Genomic DNA, 24,947 nt, shown 5'->3' with positions numbered 1-24,947 from the left:
TTAATAAAATAGTGCGCCTTTTTATATAATCTAAGTTAATCTTTATATATTTTTTTAATTTGTTTAGTGTGCACTTTTTACTTTTTATAAGTTTATTCTATATTGTAATTAATTATTATTATAATCTCAATTTCTTTTTATAATGTACCAGCTGTTACCATATTAAAGATTGATGGTTTCATAAACACAATCCATAATTTTTATTGAACTAAAAAATTATACCAATTTATTTTTCAGAGAAAATTTTGTTTTAGAAATATCAAATAACCAAATCTAAAAAACTAATTGTATTCGAATCTTTGTCTTTCTTAGATGTACTAAAAAAAATATATTGAAACGCACTTTTATTAGATTGCAAGTTCAATCACCCTTTTACCGTTGCTGAACTTAAGAAATACTAATTATTAACAATTATATATGTCTTTCAAAAAAGTTAATTGTCATATATATATATGTGAGATTATTATATATAAATTGAAACTTCAATCCTTTTTTATCACTGTTGAAATGAGATTCCCTCAATTTATCATATTTTACAATTTTAATATAAAATTTATGTAATATTTAACCATAAATATATATAAAAAAAATAAAAATAAAAAAAAAAACCAATATTTTTTTAATATCTGAAAGTGGTGTAATAGTAATAAGTGCATATACAAATTATATCGGTCATGGGTTTAAGTCTATTCAGCGTTTTCTTTTTTAAATTTAAATTATTTTCGCTTATCTATTGTTGTACTCTACCTAAAAAAGAATTTAGGATATTATAAAAAAATTAAATTGTCTTTAAAAAAAATAAGACAATAATGAAAAAGAATTTAGGTTTTCTTAAAAAAACGACTCTAAACTTAAATTTTCTAGGAGTCATCTCAACAAATATTTAAAAAGAGAAAAATCAACGACAATTTCTTTTGATTATAGATATTTTTTTAACCTAAATTTTCACTTTCGAGTCTCACCAACATTTTATTTAAAATGTATCTTAACTTTTTTTTGTACCTAATTTTTAGATTCGTATTACTTAATATATATTTATTTTAATTAATTTTAGAATTAAAGCTACAAGATAACTTTCTCTTTCCATATAAGGATATGCGTGTCATACCATTTACAAGTAAGTTTCAAATTTTTATCGATCTTTTTAATTTTCATACTTTTAAATTTATGTAATACATCATAATACTTTTGTAAAGTTAATTCTATATCAATATGAATAGATATTTAAAAAGAAAAATAACAATAGAGACCATAAAGTCATTGTCTTCAAAAAGAAAACAAACCTCTGATTTTGATAGATCTTATATAGAAATCAATTTATGAGAACTACTAGCAGATCTTGGTCTAAGAGTTAAAATTTCTAAGTATAATGATAATATTTAAGATCAAGTTCGTAGACTAAGGTCTTTGTCAGCCTCAGAATCATATTTTTCTATTCAAGAAATTTGGATCAAATTTAAAACATAAAAACTCATAGAGGACAGTTGTAATATGTACTAAATTAGTTAATCCATCAAGCTATGTATATTTTTCTTTTACATTTTTTATAGTTTTTTAATTACATGGTGTCCCTATATAAAATTTATGACTCCGCAACTAACTATAATATATATTTTAAATTCATACTAAAATTTTATGATTTAAAAAGTATATATATATATATATATATAAAAGATCTACCTTTGTTATATTGATTAAATCTTTTAAGAGAAAAATATTACCATTAGAAGGCATAGCATAGCATATCATATCAAAGACTCCTCTCCTTCCAAATAGGGCCTACATAAACAATCCCTCTTGGAGTTTCTTAAATTAACATTTCTTTTAACAAACTATTAAAAAAGAAAAAAAAGAAAAAAAAAAATTGAATTCAAATTCGGTGGTCTCTCGAAAGTTGATGGCCCATTGGATGCATATTTTGATAGTCATATTTCCACTGATAATCTGGAGCATGTGAATGGTAAAAGATTGGTGGATTTTCCTTTACGAACCATAATTTTTTATAATACTTTTGAACATAATGCATAATAATTTAATATTATTAATATTTTAATAATAAAATTTTCCCCGATATAATCCATAGTTAGCCCATATCCACTCCGCTATTGGTTTTTGCTACATGGTATCTGGTTCTGTTTGGGTTATATTTAGTGAAGTTAAGTAGCATTCAGCTTGGTTTTCTTTCTAAAAATAAAAGAAAATAATTAGTCTAAGTTTTAGAAAAAGGAAACTGCCGGCCCTAAAAGTAATGAACACTCATTCACATGAATCTATTGGTTGAATTACAATTATCGACTATTTACTAAGTATTTTGAGATCTTCCATAATAATTCTTATCTCTTTGAGAAAGAAAAATAATTAGGAAGCCAATTTGATTCAGAGAAAGGGTTTGTCCTTATGGGTAGATGACATTATCTAATTGATCCTCCTAGAAGGTGACTTTGCCTTCTTCATGGGTCAACTCTTACGCGCAAATAGATATTATTGAACTTTCTTGTCGCAAACAAAAAAAAATAAAAAGACACAAGATACAACAATGAAAGAGATGTTTCTTTCTTTTTTTCTTTTTTTTTTTTTTGGTTTTTTTTTACTGATTTATATGATGAAATAATATTGATTGCCAAAAAAACAATAATGAATAATATTACATTTTGGAGTTTTCTTTTTTCCTCATAATAAGAAACTCGCATGCAATTACGGGACTTTCATGTGCTCTTTGTTAGTCGAATACACTCTAATATTTAAGTTAGAACAAAGAGTGAATCAACCAAGCATAAACAAAATGGTTAGAGTTCTCCTTTTAAGTTTATTCATTTCTTCCTCATAGAGTAGTCAAATGGGGCTATACGCATGTAACACCAAGCACCAGGATCAAACTCGACTCAATTACTTTTTTATTAGTATAATTCCTTAGGCTTGGTTGGTTGGTCTAGAATTCGAAGGTTTTGACTTTCTCATTTTGAGACGTGTGGTTCTATTATATCCTGCTTCTTGGTTTTGTATGTTGGGGTTGGACTCGCTAGTAAGGGTGTTTGTGGGTTGGATTGAAGCAATTTTAGACCCAACTCAATTGTTCAGTTTGTAAATTTCTTTAATCCAAATAACCTTTATTAAATAATAAAAACAACCCAATTCTATCCAACCATGAAACATTTTGGTTGGGTTGGTTCGAGTTAATTTGGTCCTTATTTGAATTTGTGTTCTAAAAATAAGTAAAATGTTAATATGTAAAAGTTTTATTTAATTATTTTCATATATTGAATTAAGATTAATATCTCAATTTTAATTTATATTATAAAAAAATTCTTTCCAAAGTGCTAAAAGATTTTTTTAGGAGTTGTTGGAGAATAAACTAACAAAATAAATCATGAATTAAAATAAAATAAACATACTTATATGTAAAAATAATTGTATAATAAGTAAAAGCAACATACTTTTTAATATCAACGATAAGTTTGGGCTGGTTCGGGTTATTTTATGTGAACTCATAAACCAACCCAACCCATAAAATTTTCATTTATTTGAACCCAACCAAACCCAAATGAGTTCATAACCAACCCAAACCATACGGATTGGGTGATCGATTTTTTCACTCTGATTTTTTTAACACCTCTACCCCCTAGTGGACCTTGGGCCTTGCTCCGAGCAACACTCAACTAGAACAAATTTTCATCATATAAAATTAAGATAACGTGAGATGTGATAGAATGTATTAGATAAAAAAAGTGCAAGATCCTTTGATTTAAAATCAAAGTAGATGTACTTATCTTTATCATAGGCAAGCTTTCAATTAATCTTATGATGCATATATTTTTGTCATACAAATATACGATAAAGTGAAAATTTAAAGCTTTCATTAGGGAAGCTTATATTTTAATTGGAAGAAGTAAAGAGAATATTACGTTCTTGTTTAATATAATGTATAGTAAAAGAAAAGATGTAGGGTTTCATTCTTTATGGTATACAGGTCGAGGTTGGTAAGTGTGGCAGTGACGGCCACTTTCGTTCCCCAATTTGGAGGCCATATCTTTTCTCGTTTTTAAACTTTTTTTTTAGGGAAAAAAACATTCATTTTTATTCAGCTTCGTCTTCAAAAAGAAAACAAAGAAAAAAAAAGAAAATCTTCCATTAAAAAAAAAAAAACAAACAAATGGAGAGAGACAGGTCATGGTTCCTTTGCCTTTTGTTGATTCTTAATATGTCTGAGTGTTTCCCAATGTCTCAAGAGAAAGGAAACAAATAAATTCTGAAATGGAAAACATTTGCATCACAAATTTGTACAAGACAATAGAAAAAAAAAGTGGACCATATATATTATCATTAAAAAGAACAAACCCCTATGTTTTTCTCTCTATCTCTTTCTTGTATGTCTAAATTGGGGTATGATTAATTAAGACATTTATATATATTTAGAGAAATTAGAGAGCATTGATTTAACATAATATTATATTTTGGAAAGGAAAACAACAGAAGAAAGTACTAGAGGAATTCCGAGGGTGGTAAGGTAACTTCATATTAATAATTTATAAACAAAAGATGTCCACAGGGAGAAACTGGAGAGAGTGTGTAATAAATTAGAGGTCTCTTATTTTGGGAGAATGATCTGATTGATGCAAAATGAAAATGTGTGACAAATAAGCCTTTGGGCGCTGTGGGCAGACAAGGGAAGGACATGGTAGAAAGATGCCAAATTTTCTTGATTAGAAAACCAGATCATATAAATACTCTTGTATTATATTATAATTTAAATATATTCTAGTTTTTTTATTAATTAATTCGGTCCCTTTAGCAGCTTATCGATATGATTTTGGGTTTATCTTTGTTGGACTTTGATCCTTCATTCATTAATTATTCCTCCCTAATACATCTGTTACTGTTCTAATACTTTGACTGTTAATCACGCCCTGCTCTTTGTACTTCTTCTTCGTCGTCTTTTTTTCCTTAAAACTCTCCTTTTTTCTTTTTTTTCCTTTTTTCTTTTTTTTCTTTTTTTTTTTTTTGTATTTTAAGGATTCTGAAGGATTGAGGTTTCTGACTGTGGGGGATATTTCTAGAATAATTTAGGAAATTTTGAATTTGAATTGGTTAGCTTTATAATTTATTAAAACATTTACAAATATATGTTTTTTTTCTTTTTTAGGAGTAGGGGTGGGATTCAAATATTTGATATGCCAAGAAACTAAGAACATAGTTAAGTTTGACAGTAAAGAGAGAGTAGCTAGGCAAAGTGAAACATTTTTACAATATTTGATAATCCCTATTATTGTACCTTTTGTTTTCACGTTCTTAGGTGTGCATTTACAATGAGCCAATAAGATAATTAGTCAAAAAGAACCCAATATAGAAAGGCAAGCATAACATGAACCAAATATATGCATGAGCTAAAAATGTGTTCTTTTAACTGATGCAGTTGAAGACAAGAAATAATGCAGAAAGTGGAAGAACTAAAAACAAAAAAAGAATCTAATTAACCATCACTTTTAAGTCTTTAAACAAACATACAAGTGAAGGATTAAGACAAATGTCAATGCATTTAAGTTGTGGACAGGTATGTAGGTTGGTGCAAATTAAGAGTGAACCGTAGTGTGCGGTGATAAGTAGCAGTGTTTTTGTTTCCAAGTACGAAACCCTCATTCAATTAATTAGAACAAAACCCCAATTAGGATCAATGTGTGAGAGAGAATAATAATTACTTAAATTACTTTGAATCTATTTAATCCCTAAATTTCTAAAACAACGAGAGGAGTTATTTAATCTAAAAAGTTTATTTGTGAGACCTACGGAATAGGTCTGAATTGTTAACAAAATATCTAATAAATCTTTATCCTTTCGGTTCTTTGTCCACTAGGTTTTTGAATTTTCAATTTTATATAAGTCATTGACCCTATTCGATATTTTTTAAACTCCATAAATCTACTAAACACAAAATTGAGAGTTTAGAGTTTCAAAAACAAAATTCGAATTTTGAATATTATAGATTGATTAATTTTTAAGATCTTTAAAAATGCCAGAGACCTATTATAAATAAAATTGAAAGTTTAAAGATGGAGGTATCAAATCGTTTTAGAAGGTTAGAGACCAAATGATATCTTTTAAGGTTCAAAAACTAAATTTATAAATTAAGGTAATAATTAATTAGGAAAGACCACGTGATTTGTAGGAAGAAGGGTTATTAGGGCATGTGAAAACCTCGGTTAATTGCCCCCACCACCACCATTTAAACCTTACACACATAAGATTCAGTGACCATTTCATGAGACAATCTCTTACGGTGACAACTAACATGATCCTCACGTTAGTCCATTCCTCACCCTCTTCCGAGGAGACACTCCCATGGACCCTCTTTGTTTCCTCTCCTTCAATTTTGTAGGACCCTTTTAACCTCTCTTCTCTCTAGTTTATACTTCAATTCTTTCACTAATCTCCAACTAATCATCTCCTTAATTAACACAAATCTCTACTTTAATCAAGTCTCTCTCTCTCTCAGAAGATCAATACCAGTGGTTGTGTTGAGTTTATCCTACAAATTGGAATGGCAACCATGGCTTCTCTGCTCTTAACTCTCAATGTAATAGTTATGTTTTGTTATAGAGGAAATTGCTTGTCAAAATATGGAAAGGAGAAAGAGAAAGAAAACATCCAGACATTCAATGATCGCAAATTGACTAGAATTTGGTAGATCTACAGATTTTGGAGCAGACAACAGAGAAAAGAAATGTCCCTAAGTCCAAAAAGAAAACCAAACCGTCCAAAGTATTTATTAACTTGAAAGGAGCATTGAAATGGTGTAGACCAGGATTTTGTCGCTAAACCAATTATATGCAAGTGGGTCATTAGCCGCTAAGCTTTGATGACACTCAGCATGGAGCCATTAAGCTCTTGTCCTTTCACTCACACCCCCAAAATATAAAAGAAAAAAAAAAAAAAAAAAAAAAAAAAAGCTGATATATTCACCCACTTCTACAAAATTAACAGTGCTGCTCCTTCAGGACAATAGGGACCATTTTTCTTTACACTCCATTCCAAAATCCAGCTGTGTTCTCTCTTCTGCTACCTAACACTTTCACCTTGATTTAACTGGTTTTTGTTTCTACTGGTTTTTTGACCCTTCATTTTCCTAAATAATTTGAACAGTTGGGTTCTTCTGGAGAAAAGTATTACATGGAATGAACCTTAAACTAGTCAAGGTTTAATGCCACATTGCATGCCATTGGTTTATCAAACAGTGGGTGGTGGTGTGAGTTGGAGTTTGGGGCCTCAACAGTGTGTGACTAGTCACAAGCCTGCAAATTGGAGTTGGCTATGGCCATTTACAGACATGCTATAGCTATTTGCTCAGCTAGCTAGTTAGGCAAGGTCCACCACATAATTAGAGACTAAGCTGTCATGTCTCGAAACTCATGAAAATGACTACTACATTACACATACAAACCATTCTCTCTACACAAAGTTCCAATTTCAAAGCTTACAAATGAATGAATTTTGAGTATGTATGCCTTGCGATTGCTCAAATTGCCAGCAAAGTTAGAAGGGATGTTGCAAGTGTATGCATGTGGATTCAGAGTTGGAAAAAACCAGAGATGAAAACCCAAAATCTCTCAAGAAATAATGATTTGGAGAACATGGTGTGATTCAAATGAAGCTAGCCCATTTTTGGTTTGGCTGTGTGTGTTTTATGTGTGGGTGTGTACTTGGAAAGGCCCATGAAGGAAGATGGATTGACCCACAGCCAGCTGGGTTTACTGAGATGAATAGCTACATAGTTTGTAATCTGGAAAATTAATAACGATTGGATGATGGGTTCCTAAATGGGAAACACCAAGAGCTGAGATGGGCCAGATAGACATATGAACCAGCATTTCACAAAACATTCAAGGACCCTGACCCAGTGAGATCAGGACCCATCATTCTGGTAAAAAAAACAACAATTTTCATGTTTTTATAATGGCACTGTATCAAAGTTGGCAGAAATTGGTTGCAAAGAACCCGACTGCTGCATACAATTATATCTATTTACAACCTGAACAGTACCATTCAAGCACTTGCCTTTTCACTATGGACAGAGTTTCCTTGGAATTATATCATGTTGGAACTTGGGAGTGTTAAACATTTAAAACAAGAAGATGATGTGTCAGAATTGAAATGATACGGAATTGGAAGATTCTAAGCGAATTGATGAAGCAATCAATAAGGCCCAAATCATTTCTTGGTTTTGAAACCTGGCATAAAAAAATAGTCCTACTGAGAAAGCTAATCATAATTAACCAATTACTAACCTCTTAACAAAATCTCTCAAAGGTTGGCTTTGATCGTCAAAGTTAGCACGGATACAACCATGTAGCTTCAATCGCATCCTGGGCCTCTGTTTTTCAAAGCCCTCTGATTTTCTCTCACAGGGCTGTTTAGGTGGCAGGCTATATATTGCATGATATTCAAATCTGTTAAGCATAAGCATGACAGGATACTTCACAGGAAAATGGAAAAGAAACACAGCAATAACTAAAATCATCAATGGTTTCAATTCGAAATCAAATTTATTATATTTTTTCTACAATCTGGCACTTAGCAATTCAAAATTGTCTTGTAGACTTCAAGATATGGAAGCAATTCATATCCACTTCAAGCTCAAGTCATTTCTAAACTACAAGGTTGAAAGAATGGATGGAATATCTCGATAATTTGATAGCATTCCTTGACTCTCTTGATGAACAATTGAAACCCATTTTCCAGGAAACGAGATTTTGCTATAATAGACATTACCATTTAATACCAACACAATTCTATGTACTACGAAAACTTCAAGGATGCATGGATTCAGAAGACAGCCATTGAGTTAAAGTTACTTGTAACTGTATTCATGAGAATAACATGGACAATCTCTGCGCACATTTGTTTTGTACTAAAAAAAAACTCCAGTAGAAACAACAATCTAAAGTTTAGAAGATAAATTACTGTACACTATCAACATCTCGGCAGGATGCATCAGATATATGCTTGCTGAAGTTCAGAGTCCAATCGATTGAGTGAGAAGGACGAGTAATAGGTAGAAAACATACTAAGAAAGCAAAGAGCCAAAACGATATGAATATCAGTTGTATTTATCTCATTAAATAAAAATAATTAATATATCGTAACGTAAGAACTTGAGAACACTAAAATCTCCTGTGGTTGACAATTTTGTGCCAATAATATTCCCCCAGCCCACCATCAAAAGAAGAAAAAGACAAAAAGCGTACATCAATTGCGGATTCTCCACCTCCCTAGCTTCTCTTATGTTTGTTTACAACATAAGAATGACAAGATAAGGAGACAAAAAAGAGGGTAAGAAAATAATTTCATATCTTGTGACTTGATATCAATGGTATGAATTGAGATGGAAAACTTGGCAGCCGGGCTTGTAAGACTGCTTGGTTGCTGCTTGCTTAAATTTCTTGGCAGCGGCTTCGTCCTCTTCTAAGCTTGTTTGGACAAAAAATCGAATCCACCAAGACGAGCTCCGCATTTTGGCCTTCAAATATGAAGTAATGTATCCATTACTCTCTCAAAAAATCGATATATCCATTACATTAATGAAATCACACAACCATATTATTTCTTATCAAAAGAAAAAACAACCATATTATGAACGTCTAGTATACCATGTAAAACATATGCTCTAACTATTTTCGGTCTTAATTCATCCAATTTGAGATTGAATCAAGATATTTACTCGCTGTTGTATGGTGGGGCTTTTGGTCTCCCAATGTTCACTTCATGAAGGTATCTTAAGCTTAAAGCATTAGACATAAACCTCTTTAATGTATTTTTTTTTTTTTAACAAGAAACAACCCACTTCATTAAGATAATGAAAGATGTTACAAGAGAATGAAAGGAAACAAACACTAGAAAACAAAACAGAGGATCAATAAATGCACCAGGACATCTCAACTAGGTTGACACCTCCGTAACACTCTCATCATATCCTAAAAAGTAGAGCGGAAATTCTAAAACTGAGTACTAATCTGACTAGTCCATGTCTGATATAAAGGCTTACACCAAAATGAAAATCTGAAAATTAAGCTGTGGCCAAAATCTAATTTTTTTAACCTCTTTAATGTATATGATTCCTTAAATTTTTACTTTTACCCCTTTAAATTTCTTCTTCAATCATTCATTTTAGATAAAGCAGCCACTTCCATTGAGGAAAAATATTATATATATATATATATAAGGGCATGCAGAAAAAAATGCCCCCAAAATGGAACCCCGCTAAAGAAAAGGGTCAGCAAAATAGTGCCTATAGAATAGTTAAAAAAAAAATTGAAGTTGAAACCAAAGGGAAACACAAAACCTAATAAGAGCCCAAACATCATTAGAATCCTTATCCAACCCTCTAAACATTCGGTTGTTCCTTCACATACCCACCTAGAGCTTCCAGCTCTATACAAATGTCTAAAGTCTGAAACTCAGATACTTCTACTCATATTTTTCCTCCAAAAACTATAGTCTATTCGTAACAACTATTATTTATAAAAGAATTAACCCAAACAATTTTGTTGGAAACGTCTACCTTTAGTTTGTGATAATAAGCTGAGTTAGCAATGTTTTAAAAATATGATAAGTATAAAGCATATTATTTCTTTTCATGAAACCTAACTTTCATTAACAACAATGAAAAGGCAAAAGCATGGGCTATACCAAACCAGAAATCCAAAATAAAAGGGAGCCTACAAAAGTGAAACGGAAAAGGAAATGAGCCTCAAGCTAAATGATAAGGACAACGGAATCTCCACCTATTTCTACAATAGAATGATTATACACTTTGGGCATAAACTCTCATGACTTTGCTTTTGGAACCACCCCAAAAGGCATCATACCAGTTGAGATAATTATCCTCACTTACGTACCATAGATCTTTCTTCCCTAACCAATGTATGATTTTGTTTGCACTCCTAACACTAAACAAGCTTAATTTGAAGAGAGATTTCAGAAATGCTTGTCTTTGGATTCCCAAATGGGGGCACAGAAATGAATCAAGGGCAAGCAAAAGGTATTGTCACAAGCTTATCTAAAAGAAGATTATCGAACAATCCTTAAAAAATGATTTTCTATAGGTCATATCTCTAGCTCTCCAGCTTACCAACAATATACAAGAAATTAAATCTTCAAATTTATATTTATTTATTTATTACTATTTTTTTTATAAGAAACAATTTCATTGATGGTATGAACAATCTTCAATCTTCAAATTGTTCACTACCCTTTCTTCATAACTCTCTTTATTATGTTAGTCAGCTGAATTCTCATTGTAATTAAAGTTATTCTTGAAAATTTAAATAAACAACAGATATCCCAAATTATGAAATATCAAAAAACACTGTAAACTGTAAAATAGACTCGATGATAAATTACAAAAAGGTTTGTGATTGCATTGTATATATAGTTTTCAAAAACATAGAGATACAAAGTCTACCTACAATCAACAGAGAAGCAAATTTTCAAAATTTAAACATTGCAATTTATTTAATCTTAGATAGGCTATGATTTGAGGAAGGGTCAATGTACAACTTTCCTAATGCTGGATTCGTGCAAAAATTGTGCAGAGAGAAAAAAATCAATACCTAAATGTTTTATAAAAACGACTTTCATTGAGACAAAATGAAAGAACAACTTTGTACAGCTTCTTAATTGTAATATGACTTAAACCACAACTATGGAAGCCATATGATTACGTTTTAAAAGCTTGCTTATTCATTATAGTTCCACTAGCAATCACATCTGTGAATTCACATATCATCCATATTGTTTATAATTTTTTGTGAGAAACACAAAATCATTATGCATGAGCATATCCAATAAAGATGGCTCACACAAGATTCAAATAACATGCAATAAGTAGTAGCTTACCGGCCGTCCAAACTTTGATAACTCATTTACTTTTGCTTTCTGCTGGCCAGGGGAACCTAGACAAAAGAGAGACAGTAAAAGGTCAAGTTCCCTATCAAATGGAGTAATATTAATATTGGATAAGAAATAATGAAGACCAGCATCAAAATGTTGTTAGCAAGAGAAATAGAATAAACAAGATATGCAATAGAGAAGACTCTGAATTTTATTAGTTGTTTCTCAGTATCCATAACGTAGTGACAAGATTTATAGTCCAAATGATTGTGTATGATTGTTATAGTGACAATCAGCTGAGAGGAACTTTCCAATTGGTTCCTTGTGGGTCAAGAAAAGAAGTGAAACATTTGAACATTAGTCGCAGCTTTTATCTCAAAACAAAGTAATCTTAATCCTCAATGATCGCTCAACTGGAAAATGCTAGTTAACTTAAGTTTTCCATCCTAGATTCAAATCCTCTGTACCTAACTTGTACAGTTAGTAGGAACAGAGCATCCAACATTCAATGAGGATATTCACCACATGATTGTGGAGTTTCCAGAGTGACAGCAGATACACTTCAAAAAAAAGTTGAAAATGAAGAGTGTAAAACAGAAAGTGCTTGGTAGTGAAATTATGATGCAATAGAAAGATATCTTTATGATGTTGCATAGAGCTTTCAAACAGTTACCAGTAAATATAACAAGACCATCAGAAGAAACCCTTGCGAATTCTGGAAGAGTTTTGTTCAGGTATTTGGGGGATAGATAATCCAATGCATCTGACACGATAACGTGAGAAAATGACTTTGCCCTATAGGGTAGAGGGAATTTGATATCTGCCACACGTACAATGCCTTTGTTCACAAGTGATTTGCAGTTTCCATCAGCATCTTCTATGTCATATGGTTCTATGCCCCATGCTTCTGTTTCACCTTCTTTCAACAGCTTAGATACCACAGAGCAGGTATCGGGACCAACATGCAAAACTTTACGCATGCTATCACCATATGCTTTCTTTAAGATGGGTATTGCTCTTTGCAACTCCAATGTGCATGAAAAATCACCTACAGGTTCAATTTCGATCTATCTGTTTAAATACCTCCTCAGCCAACAAAACTATAATTTTGAAAAGTAAATGCTCGTAGAAGCAATCAAGTTATAGAAACATCACTAGGATTAACCATTAAAATACTTACATAGTAACTTGATCAAGATTATCAAACCACCATATGAAATTTTTATATATCACAGCCTTTGCAAGTTAGTTAAAAATAACCCATCAAACAAGACACGAGAAATATGAATGTGATATCATCATTCCGAATGAATCAAGACATGGAGGAAAACGAACAGTATAAAATTGCAAACTTATCTAGGAAACTTCCATATGGAATTGAAAATAGACCAAACTATACAATACAATAATAAAACCGGTGCAAGAACATAAGAAATATCTATCAAAGATGCTTCCCACTCTAATCAACTTCCTCCACCTTTTATCATTTTGCCGCAGTTTGAATTTTTAATTGTATACTTATAACATAGCTGAATTTTTAATTGTATACTTATAACATAGCTATCCTTAATGCTTAGTCTGCACTATTTCAGCCAATGCATTACTTCATTAAAATAAATTAAACTAGTGCCACAATAACCAGAAAATAATAAAAACATGCAATTAAATTTAGTACGTGGAATCCATAACCCCTGGGAGTTGTTGGGAGAGAAGATAGTAGACGTTGGGAATTTCTTGATCCCAGGGGACCTATCGACCGCTTTATGGAAGATGAATGTCTAGAAAGAGTAAATGTCTTAACATGGATTCTTCTTTTGGGAGGCTCAGATATGGCAGATAAAGTACAAGAAAGTGATACAGTTACTGTTAAGTTCAAATTGTTGCGTGCTCTGTTTTGCAAGTAATGGAGGATGAAGCTGTCTTTTCTTTCATTGTTCATATAGTTTGAAGTGTTGGGGGCAATATTTCACCTCTTTGGATGTTCTGGGATCTTGGATCTTACCCAAAGGCCAAAGGAAAATATCTATCAATTGCTAGGTAAGCATAGATTCAAAAACAACATTAAAATTTTGTATGTCAATGGAATCAAAGCTGTCATTAGAGGATAGTGATCTGAAAGAAGTCAAAGAATTTTCAAAGGCATAAGCATAAAAAAAGGTGATAAAGAGGGAGATAAGCAAGCTCCCTAAACGTCAAGGAGACTACAAAAGGAAATCTTACTTTACCTTCAATTTTGCTGACTATCTTGCTGCCTCCAAATAAACCTGCATTAATAAATAATAGTTCAATGAATGAGACAACAAACCCCCACTTTTTATTTCTTTGACCATAATCAAAGTATACCAGCCCAAACTATAATGTAATGAAAACTCTATAAAATGTAAAATCGAATGGGAACCTGGTCCACTAAAAGCATAGACAAGTAGAAGAACTGCCCCCTGTGAAAACCCAGAAAACAAAAAGGTCAAAATTCAATTACCAACTATATGGATTATATTTTACTGAGTGGTAAAAGTACTGTGCAATCACAGATTATCATCCACCCACCGCACTAGTCTAAAGAAAACGATAAGAAATAAAAAAACAAATATGGAAAGAAAATTGATTCTCAATCATGGCAATTACCACAAGGACCAGGCATATGGATAACAAGGGAGATGATTTTGATTTTGCATTCAGGGCCCCAGCAAATGGAAAGCTTCCATTGCGACGCGTGGAAGTAGGTTGCCTCCGTTGCATGATTAATAGTTCAAAAGAATATGAATCTGCATTTGATAAAAACATAAACAAGTGATAGTTAGATTGCATATCCATTAAATAGACAATATGATCCCATGGAACCAAAACTTTGTTAAAAAAATATGCACATCAGTCCCTAAAATCATTGGCCTGAATGTAGCAACTTGTTATAGAAAGTCACCGACACTTGGATGAAACCCTTGAGGGAAATTTCAGATCCTATACACCTGTGGTCACTCATTTCCATGCCTCCCCCACTTCCAACATCCCAACCCAACAAAATCGAGTAAATCAGCAAACAACACGAGCTGCAAAGCTCAATCTATTTTCTAAATCATCATTTATGGTCTCCATAAGCAGAACACTTATTTATAGCCTATAATTTCAGAGATTTAGAACCCAGAAAACAAAATCCGAGAAAGTTAACGAAAAGAAGCAAATTTAGCCCACGATTGAAGAGGGGAGAAAAAAAAAAACACCAACCGGACAAAACAATATAATGTCATACTGGTAACTGAAGAAAGCACATAGATCGCCGTAATGTAGCATTGTGGGTCGATATCTTTCACATTAGAATAAAGAAACAAACAAACAAACAAAAAAAGCAGTATAAACCTTCCTTCCGAGTTGTGAATAAACTACAGAAATTGAGCTAAAAGAATAGATAAAGGAAACAAACACAAAGGTAAGAGAAACATATTGGGATCTAGGAAAATCACCTCAGATCAGATCAGATCAGAGAAGAAGGAAAGCAGCAGCAGCATTTAGTGTGTGAAAGTCCAGATCTTGGATCTGAAGATTAAATTTTCCTTTTTGGGGTTTTATTAGTCGTTGTGCGTAGTTACATCCAACAAGAGGGGAGAGAGAAGGAGAAAGAGGAAATGCAAGTGGGAAATAGAGAGGAAGGGGTCGTAATTTTAGCGGTTGATGTAATGAGATTATTGAGTAGTGAGAGAAGAGGGCAATGGCGGGACCCTTCAACCCGCGCACTGTCACGCGCCTTTGCAATAATTGAATGGACGGCATTTCTGTCGGCCGTACTCGGCCCATCATCCAAACCCACAGGGCCAAGCCTTCAGCTCATATTTCCGGCCCGTAGGCCTTGCCAACAACCTAAACTTAGGCCCACAAATTCTAATTCTCAACATACATTGGCCTAAGAAGTAATAGTCGAGCTACTAGTAGTAATAGTCCCTTTTTTTTTTTTTTAATAGTCGGCACAAACAAGAGAATATGCACATTGGTACAATATTTGTTCCAACACACCTTTTTTAAGTTATTAAATTTGAGTTTGGACTTAGTTGAATAAGTTAAGATTATGCAATTCATGTGCAAGGTGACTCTTCCAACTTAAAATGAGTGTTTCGATAATTTTTTTTATTATACTGACACATTTACACATGTCAACTATTATATGAATTTTTTGTATGTTAACGTAATGATCCTCCAAATTTAACTCGTTGTCAAGTATTATTATATCAATTTAGAATCATACTAGAATAAACCCTCCTAACCACACTACTCTCCCTTCACAACACCTCAATATGCATCCACAAGGATGTTCCATCCCATAGGTTATGATCTTTATTAGCCATGGTTGAGTTAATTGTTCATATCAATCATTATGCTACTATTTGTTTTTCTAAATTTGTAAACTTTTTTTCTTTATGCTAATTAAAACTATTGTATTGAATTTCAATATAATATGAAATTCCTTTTTTAGACCATTATTTTTTTAGTTCAAATTACGTAAATGGGCTGTTTAGGGGCCAACATGATATAGTATATCCCCATATCCTATATCATCTTAATGTTTGGAGGTCCTCGCCGATTTTAATTGTTTGTAAGCCCATTTTCGAAACGTGTTTCGTATCCCACTGTCATTTTTCTTCCGTGTATCGTTTATCATCTTAATGCTTGAACATACTCATCAGAACTCTCTAGACATTAGAACTCTCCAGACATCAGAACTCCCCACATCTTATATCATGTCCCCCAAACAACTCCAAAAGGTGACGATTATCTTATCTACCAAGATAGTCATAATTTTTTTTTTCCAAAAAAAAAACAAAAACAAATTAGCAGTTTCTTTCCTTGATAGCATTTTCATAGATTTCTTCCCATATTTCTTTATGATATAAATTAATCATTTTTGTTGGATGTTCTATAACCTAACCTCAACTATTGAATTACAAAACCAATCTAATACAACTTAGCATTAAGGTCTAGTTACACACTTCCGCTTATATTTAAAAATTATATATTTAGATTTTCACTAAAATATTTGTGAGGTAAACAAAACTATAGAGAATAATCAGAATTGAACGGAGCTTCATTAGTTAAAAATAAATTTTGATAAAACTGCGATAAGTGTTTACATAGGTGTGAAATATATGTCCATCTAAGTAAAATTGAGTAGAAAAAACATTTATTACCTTTTCTAAGATTAAATTTCAAGTAACGGAAAAATAAAATAAATGTTTTAGACCACTTTTGGTTCTTGAATTTTTATTAAAGTTACAATTTACTAACTTCTAATTTGTAGTAATTTAAGATTATTTTCAAATTTGTAATAATTTTAGATTATCACTCATCCATTTTTACTTTAGGTTAAAAATCTTAGAGTTCAGAGAATTTAAGATTTTAACCTAAAATAAAAATAAAAATAAAGAGCAGAAATTGTGTAGTGTGTAAAGCATATTTGCAAAAGAAGAAACTACATCTGTCACTAAGAAACAATGTTTAATATTCCATCAATTCTCACTTTTTTCGACGGACTGCAACAATTGGGAATCAGATTCACATTCATATTTTTCACCATTGCAAGTAAAGATTTCAAATATTCTTAATTGGGAATTTATATCTTTTAATATCGTTATGAAATTAATATTTTAGATCAAAGTTCATGTTTTATTGAGATTTAGTTTCAAAATCTCTGTTAAAATTAATAAATAAAATTATTGTAAAATGAGTCCTTAATGACTAAATTTGATTTAAATTTGGACTTGGTTATGAGCTGGATGTATTTTCTCATCTTCAAGAACAAGTATAGAATATGTTCAAAGCTTTCTGTTCTTGTCACAACGGTCAATTAATCTGTCCATTCTGTCCAAGTATCATCTTATCATATTTTCTATATTGTTCTAATACTTTATTTTATCTTTCGGTTGCAAATGGTAGTCCTTAACACCATGAGATTTTCTATTTTGATATATTAAACTTTTGTATAACAAAATATAATTTCCATTAGTATCATTAAATTTTCAATTTTAGTTTCAAATCGTTAATGCTTAGTTCAAGAGTGTAATATTTAAAAAAAACAAACAAAAAACAAAACAAAACAAAAAACAAAAAAAAACAAACAAAGAGTTTGCACTTGGAGAGTGGTTATGATTCACTAAGGTGGGAATTTCTACAACTTTCTAGGAAATGGAACATAATGAACACGTTCCATAATAAAAGAGATCTTAAGTCGAAAGAAGAGATCCATAGTATAAAAATGAAGAAAATTATTTCTATTAATATAAATCTATTTTGAGTAGGTGAAACCAAAAATAAATCAATAAGAAGTTACCCCAAGACAATATCATAACAATATAGGGAGCTTGTTGCTATTAACAAATAGCACAATTAAAAGAAGCTTAACAAAAGATTAATACATACTGCCTACTAGAATAGAATAAAATGCACTTTATTATCTATAGCTCAATTCTCCTTTGGTTTGATTGTATAGTAAAACACTACCAATGGTGTTTTGGATAAACCTATCCTCAAAAGTCATTAAAAAAAAAAACTCAGCTTAAAATTGTAGAAATGCAAAAGTTTCAAGTATAAAAACACGATTCAAATCACCTTGTATGAAGTGAAATCCTTCTGATACAAAAGAAGCTAAACATACCAACCAAATTAACCACACACCAATTAACTAACCATACAGAATCTGAGATGGAACAACCATAGGATGTCTTCTTTTTCCTGTCTCCAAGAATTTCAGAGCTTTTTTAGCTAGTTTTTGAAGCTTCTCTTTCTGAACCAACACCAACAAGTCAAGGAGAAGAAGCAGCTAGTACTGAAAATGGGAGTGGAATATAGTTGCTGCACTACAGGATTTTTCGGTTGCATTGGAATAGTCATCTTCTTGGTGTTGTTTGCTGGGTTGATGTCTGGCCTCACTCTTGGGCTCATGTCTATGAGCCTTGTTGAGATTGAAGTTCTTGCCAAGTCTGGAAAACCAAGTCACCGTAAACATGCTGGTCATCTATTCTTCTTCATTCTCATCCTTTTTATTTCACTTTCCTGGGGAAAAATTTATGTGTTTTCTTTCTCAATGGGGTTTTTCTTTTAATCTTTGCTACTAACAAGAATTTGGCAATCTCTCATCAACATGACAGCAAGGATATTGCCAGTTGTTAGAAGACAACACTTGCTGCTTTGCACTTTATTGATCTGTAATGCTGCAGCCATGGAGGTAATTGTAAACTGTTGGAAAGTTAAGCTTTTTGTTGTATTGTATCAGCTGAAGAAAACACATCATAGTTTTGCATTTGCTTTAACAGGCACTTCCAATATTTTTGGACAGCTTGGTGACAGCTTGGGGAGCTATATTGATCTCTGTCACTTTGATCTTATTATTTGGTGAGGTGATATATCAAACTTTCACTTAATTACCTTTGTTAGTATTCTTAGTGAGAACAAGTTATGTAGCTTTTAGGCCAAGTTAATGAACAAGGTTAAGGGCATGTTCTTATGTGTTGCTTCCTTTCTGCAGATTATTCCTCAAGCTGTTTGTTCTAGATATGGTTTAGCAATTGGTGCAACAGTGACCCCTTTTGTAAGGGTTCTTGTTTGTATTTGCTTTCCTGTTGCATATCCTATAAGCAAGGTAATTGTTTTCTTCAGCCAAATTTGATTGCTAAAGCACATTTAATAACAAAAAGTTGTTCATTCACTATATTTGTTTTGTGATCTAGTTTTAAAACATTTGTAGGGTAGAAGTACATGGCATAACAAAAGAAAAGGTTAACAAACATAACGATAAAGAAAAAACAGAAAAAACAGTACATATGCATATCTATATACACGAGTCTCAATTCATGCCGTCTAATTTCAATTTTTCAAGAATGAACTGAATCGCAGTTTTAGTCCCCAAGTGGGTGGAAACAGAACAGTATCAAAAACCCAAAAAATTGATTGTTTGATTTCATTTTGACTAGCTATTGGACTTTTCATTGGGTAAAGACCATAAAGCTTTGTTTCGTAGAGCAGAACTGAAAACACTTGTAGATTTTCATGGAAATGAGGTAATTTGTCTCAAACACAAGTAAACTGTCTTTCTCACTCATGTTCTCTTTTGTGAGGCTAAGTTTGGTTCCTTAAAACTGCAGGCTGGAAAAGGAGGAGAGTTGACACGAGATGAAACAACCATAATAGGAGGAGCACTAGAACTCACTGAGAAGGTCGCGAGAGATGTCATGACTCCCATTTCTAAAACTTTTGGGATCGATATTAACGCTAACCTTGACAGGTTTACTACCTAAGCTGATCATCACCTTCCCCACAGAGAAATGCACCAACTTCATTCTTCTTCTTTCCTCCATCCTAATAAATATATTGATGAAAACAATGCAGCAACTTGATCAAGTTAATTCTGGAGAAAGGACATAGCAGAGTGCCTGTGTTCTATGAACGCCCTACAAATATCATTGGCCTCATATTGGTAATGTTCATCCATGCCAATTAGTAATAATAATAACAGTAACATTCTTTTACCTGAAATCTTCATATTTAAATTGTAGGTGAAAAATTTAATAACTAGGCTTTCACCAGATGGGGTACCAATTAAGAACTTCCCAATTCGGAAAATTCCAAGGTACTTTTATGCCCCTAATTTTTCTGTATACTCCATATTAGGAAGTATTTTCAGATAACACAGCTGATCTAAGAGAAGCTGGACTACCACATCATTCCCCATCACTATCAGCCATATGATTTTTTATTCTTTAATCATCAGTAATGGATACTAATGCAGCAGTAAGCAAAATGAGGATTCTTTCTGGACTCCTTGTTTACTTCCCACTAGGCTTATGTTAACATACAAATGAATGCCTGCTCATTTAGGCTAATGTGATTATAGAAACCCCTTCACTTGGGTTAAATCGAAGAACATAGTTACAAAACCTAAATATAAAACGCATTTCCTAGTTGAAAGAAAAAAAGAACTTTCATTTTCACTAAAAATCCAAACTTGTCCATCAGGGTCTCAAAAACAATCCCATTATACGACATTCTAAATGATTTCCAGAAAGGTCATAGTCATATGGCTGTTGTCGTTAGAGAAAAAGAAAATCCAGAGAAGTCTGTCAACGGAAATCAACTTGAGGGTAAGCATTTACCTTTTTCATTTCTACTTAACTTGGCTTCTTCACTTTGACAATGATACCTATAACACAAATGAACATGCAGCAAACGATGTGAAAGTGGATATCGATGGTGAAAATCATCAACAGGAAAAGAGTTTAAAGAGCAAGAGATCGCTAAAAAGGTTAAACACATTTGTCGATCGTAGTAATTCCTACCGAAAGTTCTCTGGAAGTAAAAAATGGTCCAAAGACCTCAACTCAGAGGTCTTGCATATTGCCGATGACCTGTTGCCCAAGCTCTCTGAAGAGGGGGAAGCAATCGGCATCATAACACTTGAAGATGTCATTGAGGAGCTTTTACAGGTATAGCACATCCTCTATCTACAATTCTATCTTCCTATCAATGTTACAAAGTTTGATTATTCTAGTCTTAATTGATGTTCACTGCAGGAGGAAATCTATGATGAGACAGATAATCGCACTTAGAGGTCATTTGCTAAAAGTCAACATAAAGGAAGAACTCAAAAAAAAAAAAATGAAGTGATACAAGACATTGATTTAATTAGATTATATTAGCAACTGCTAAAGGGAATGCTTGATTTTTTCTACTTGAAAAGGAACCTATTATTACTTTGACATGATCATTTGAAAGTTTATACCTCACTTTTCCATGGACAGAAGTATAACATCAGTTTCTTGTTTCCCACGTTCCCTTTGACACTGCCTGATGAAATAGGCATGTAGAAGATTTAAGCTCAATGCAGAAATTTTCTTCAAGGTATAGAAACATAACCCTGCAAGAATTGCCAAACTAAAGGAAAGGTAGAAGTAGTTTAAGTTGAAAGAAAAGTAACAGTTCTCGGGTAATTGATCTATTGAGAAATTTACATACATAAAGTTGCAGATGTCAGGAACTTTATATTCCTTGAGAAGTGAATTTCTCACATAGTGATAGAACCACATAGTAGTACTAGACTTTGGCATAGAACTTCCACGCTAATTGTTGGATCAGATGGATATACCTATTTCAAATTGATCCAAGTGCTTTCTGCACCAAGCAGATATTTCAAATCAGCAAAAATTAAAACTATCATCTTCTTTATTTATAAATAAGACGAAACGATGAGAATGCATACATTTGAAACCAAAAAAAAAAAAAAAAAGGTTAAGGTAGAGATAAATCATATTAATGATAAAACACAAAGCAAAATCTCCGTGGACTCAGATTGAATCACGATCTAACGTTTCAGCTGTAATGGTTAGGATCCTGTACAGATTAATTCATAGCGATGCTTATATCTGCCTGTCAGAGCAAACTGTCTTGTGAGATTTAGAATTTGTGTTGTATAGATGAGAGCAATACTTCTTTACACAAAAATATATATATTTCTTTAATCATTTTAAAAAAAAATGGCATGTGTCAACTCAAGTATTTTGGGAAATTTGTACGGATGACCCAAAAATTGGGCCCAAAATGTGAAATGACCCATTCTTAAAAAATAATGTCAATTGACCCGCAGCTGACATCATCGTCAAACCAAATTACGTAAATTGTCTTTACACCGGCCTCACGTGGTAAATCTCGCTCTTGTCTGATTAAATGCTCTTGCTCTCACTCTTGCTCTCGCTTGAAATTCCCTGGTTTGATGTGATTGTTTGTCAGTGTACTGTTGATTTGACAAAATGTCACGACGGAACCCTCAAATCAAATCAATAATACCTAAACACAATACAATGGTGATTTATTTAAACTCTAAACTTCATTTCAAAGGTGATTACTTCTCTGATTTTCGCCGGTGTTTTGTTGAACGAAGATTTTTCGAACGGGGATTTCCAAGACGAGGCTTTCTCAGAAAGGAACAACTTTTTCAGAAAGGTAAATTATTTTGAGTCTGTTTAATTATTTTTTATGTGTTATTTCTGGAAGGGTAGAATTACAAAATTTTGTATTGGGAGAGAGTAAGAAAGAGGAAAAGTAAGAGAGAGAGCGAGATTTTGAGCAAGAGCGAGAGCGAGAGCGAGATTTTGAGAGAGAGCGAGAATACACTTCAATTGCTTGTACAACTTAATGACAAATGTTCTCTTGCTTTGTAGGATGACAGAAAAGTGTCTATTTATTTGATTTGGAGGTGAATGGGATGAGAATGAAAGTTCATATATTGGGGGACAGTTGAAAGGAATTGTTGTGCCCCCTACAGTGAATCATGAAGAACTTAAATCTCGCATTTACAGGGCTACAAAAGTCAGTTCTTCAGAGTTTGATTCTATCCTGAAGGTTAAATATAATCTTGAATTTGAAGCCCCTCCACAATACATAATGGATGATGATGATCTTCACTTCTTTCTTTTGCGAGAAGAGCTTAGTAGACTTCAGATAGCTGTAATGTTGAAGTCTAAACAGACGAAAGGGTTGGAATGGGGTTTGGAAATATGAGTTATGATGATACGGCTGTGGACAGACAATACGAGGAATCATATCAGTTTCGTCGGGAAGAGGATGATATTCCATTGTCTACCAACACTGTACCATCAACATTCGATTATATGGATTGTGGTCTTTCAGTGGATGTGGATGTGAATGAGCAACCAACAGAATTGAATGAAATGGATCGTGATCATGGAGATGTGCGTCGTTCTACAACAGCTTCATTGGTTCTACCATCTGTGTCTTCAAGTCATAGGACAGAGTTGATTATGCCTAGCACCTCTTCATCTGGGACAAAGGACGTTGAAGTTGGTCAACTATTTTTTAGCAAAAAGGACTTGAAAATGAGATTGTCTATTCTGTCCAACAACAAAAATTTTGAATTTAAGGTCAGGAAATCAACCAAATCTCTGTTCACTATCAAATGCATTGGGGAGACATGTAAGTGGAGCCTTCGTGCAGTCAAAATGGAAGGGTCTGATATATTCAAGATCACAAAGTACTGTAGTTCGTACACATGTTCCATAGAAATTTTGAATCACGACCATAGACAAGCAACTACTACAATAGTTGGTCAACTCATCAAAGATAAGTTCACGGGCATAGGACGTATTTATAAACCTTGTCATATCGTTGAGGATATGAGGAGAGATTATGGCGTGAACATAAGTTATGATAAAGCGTGACGTGCAAGGGAAGCCACATATGATCTCGCTAGAGGTACTCCAGAATACTCATACTTCATACTACATGCCTATGGAGAAGCGCTAAAAATAGAGAATCCAAGTACAGTCTTTGAGATCAAACTTGAAGATGAGGTGCATTTCAAGTATATGTTTATGGCATTAGGGCCTTGTATTAGAGGTTTTGCAAGTTGTTGGCTTTGTATTATTGTTAATGGGTCGCACTTGAAAGAAAAATACAAAGGCACCATATTGGTTTCGGTTTCTATGGACGGGAACAATCAATTATACCCACTAGCATATGTAATAGTGGACAATGAAACCGATCGATCATGGAAATGGTTTATGTCAAACTTGAAATGCAGTATCGGAGAACCCAATAATCTGGTGTTTGTGTCTAATAGGATGGATCTATCGGCAATGCTATTCGTGCATTTTTTTCCCACAACATTTCATGGATTGAGCACATGGCATATAGAACAAAATCTTGTTACAAACTTTAAGAGTAGCACGGTTGTTGGGATATTTAGAGATGCAGCAAGGGCATTTCGCATGATAGAGTTCCAGACAAAATGGGACGAACTCCGCAGTTTTAGAGATAGTGTTGTCACGAAATATTTAGAAGACATCAGTCTTCAAAGGTGGGCACGGATTTACCAAATAGAACGAAGATATGATAACATGACATCCAACAGTGCAGAGTGTTTCAATTCCTTAACTAAAGAGTATCGACTGATGCCCATAGTATGCTTGATTGAACATGTTAGAGAAATGCTCTAATCATGGTTCTACGAACGAAGGAATTACTGGGCATCTCGAACGACTTTGCACTCTGACTACTGTGAAACCCGATTGGCAAGT

At 32.8% G+C, this 24,947-nt stretch overlaps 2 protein-coding genes and 1 long non-coding RNA gene across 6 annotated transcripts; 1 reads left to right on the top strand and 2 right to left on the bottom strand.

Moving 5' to 3' along the window:
* Positions 1–9,068: 9,068 nt before the first annotated feature.
* LOC120073186 (probable pectin methylesterase CGR2) lies at positions 9,069–15,537 on the bottom strand. The gene is made up of 7 exons (XM_039025859.1): positions 15,339–15,537; positions 14,506–14,645; positions 14,279–14,318; positions 14,106–14,144; positions 12,554–12,928; positions 11,887–11,942; positions 9,069–9,508 (listed from the first exon to the last, which is right to left on the bottom strand). Exons 2-7 carry the CDS (start codon positions 14,617–14,619, stop codon positions 9,356–9,358), a joined length of 777 nt encoding a protein of 258 aa, XP_038881787.1. The 5' UTR covers positions 14,620–14,645; positions 15,339–15,537; the 3' UTR covers positions 9,069–9,355.
* A 2,708-nt stretch (positions 15,538–18,245) lies between these two features.
* LOC120073862 (DUF21 domain-containing protein At4g33700-like) lies at positions 18,246–24,451 on the top strand. Of its 4 annotated transcripts, XR_005480828.1 has the most exons (13): positions 18,246–18,872; positions 19,011–19,087; positions 19,176–19,259; positions 19,388–19,501; positions 19,833–19,919; positions 20,004–20,143; positions 20,248–20,335; positions 20,415–20,488; positions 20,875–20,999; positions 21,082–21,341; positions 22,793–22,854; positions 23,073–23,253; positions 23,336–24,451. XR_005480828.1 is itself a non-coding variant. In XM_039026750.1 (12 exons), the coding sequence occupies exons 1-12, from the start codon at positions 18,695–18,697 to the stop codon at positions 23,098–23,100; spliced, it is 1,317 nt and encodes a 438-aa protein (XP_038882678.1). In that variant the 5' UTR covers positions 18,246–18,694; the 3' UTR covers positions 23,101–24,451. The 4 variants fall into 4 exon arrangements, 3 of the variants coding, with proteins under 3 accessions (XP_038882678.1, XP_038882680.1, XP_038882679.1); XM_039026750.1 differs by having other exon boundaries at positions 23,073–24,451; XM_039026752.1 differs by lacking the exons at positions 22,793–22,854; positions 23,073–23,253; positions 23,336–24,451 and adding an exon at positions 21,429–21,638 and having other exon boundaries at positions 18,249–18,872; positions 18,984–19,087.
* On the bottom strand, positions 19,354–21,772 carry LOC120073864. The gene is made up of 4 exons (XR_005480829.1): positions 21,638–21,772; positions 21,195–21,375; positions 21,012–21,058; positions 19,354–19,490 (listed from the first exon to the last, which is right to left on the bottom strand). It is a non-coding gene; the product is annotated as an uncharacterized LOC120073864 (long non-coding RNA).
* Positions 24,452–24,947: the final 496 nt, after the last annotated feature.

Source organism: Benincasa hispida, chromosome 3, assembly GCF_009727055.1.
Source record: "Benincasa hispida cultivar B227 chromosome 3, ASM972705v1, whole genome shotgun sequence".
Classification (NCBI taxonomy): Eukaryota; Viridiplantae; Streptophyta; class Magnoliopsida; order Cucurbitales; family Cucurbitaceae; genus Benincasa; species Benincasa hispida.
Note: the sequence above shows the minus strand (reverse complement) of the source record. Positions and strands in the feature narration are given on the sequence as shown.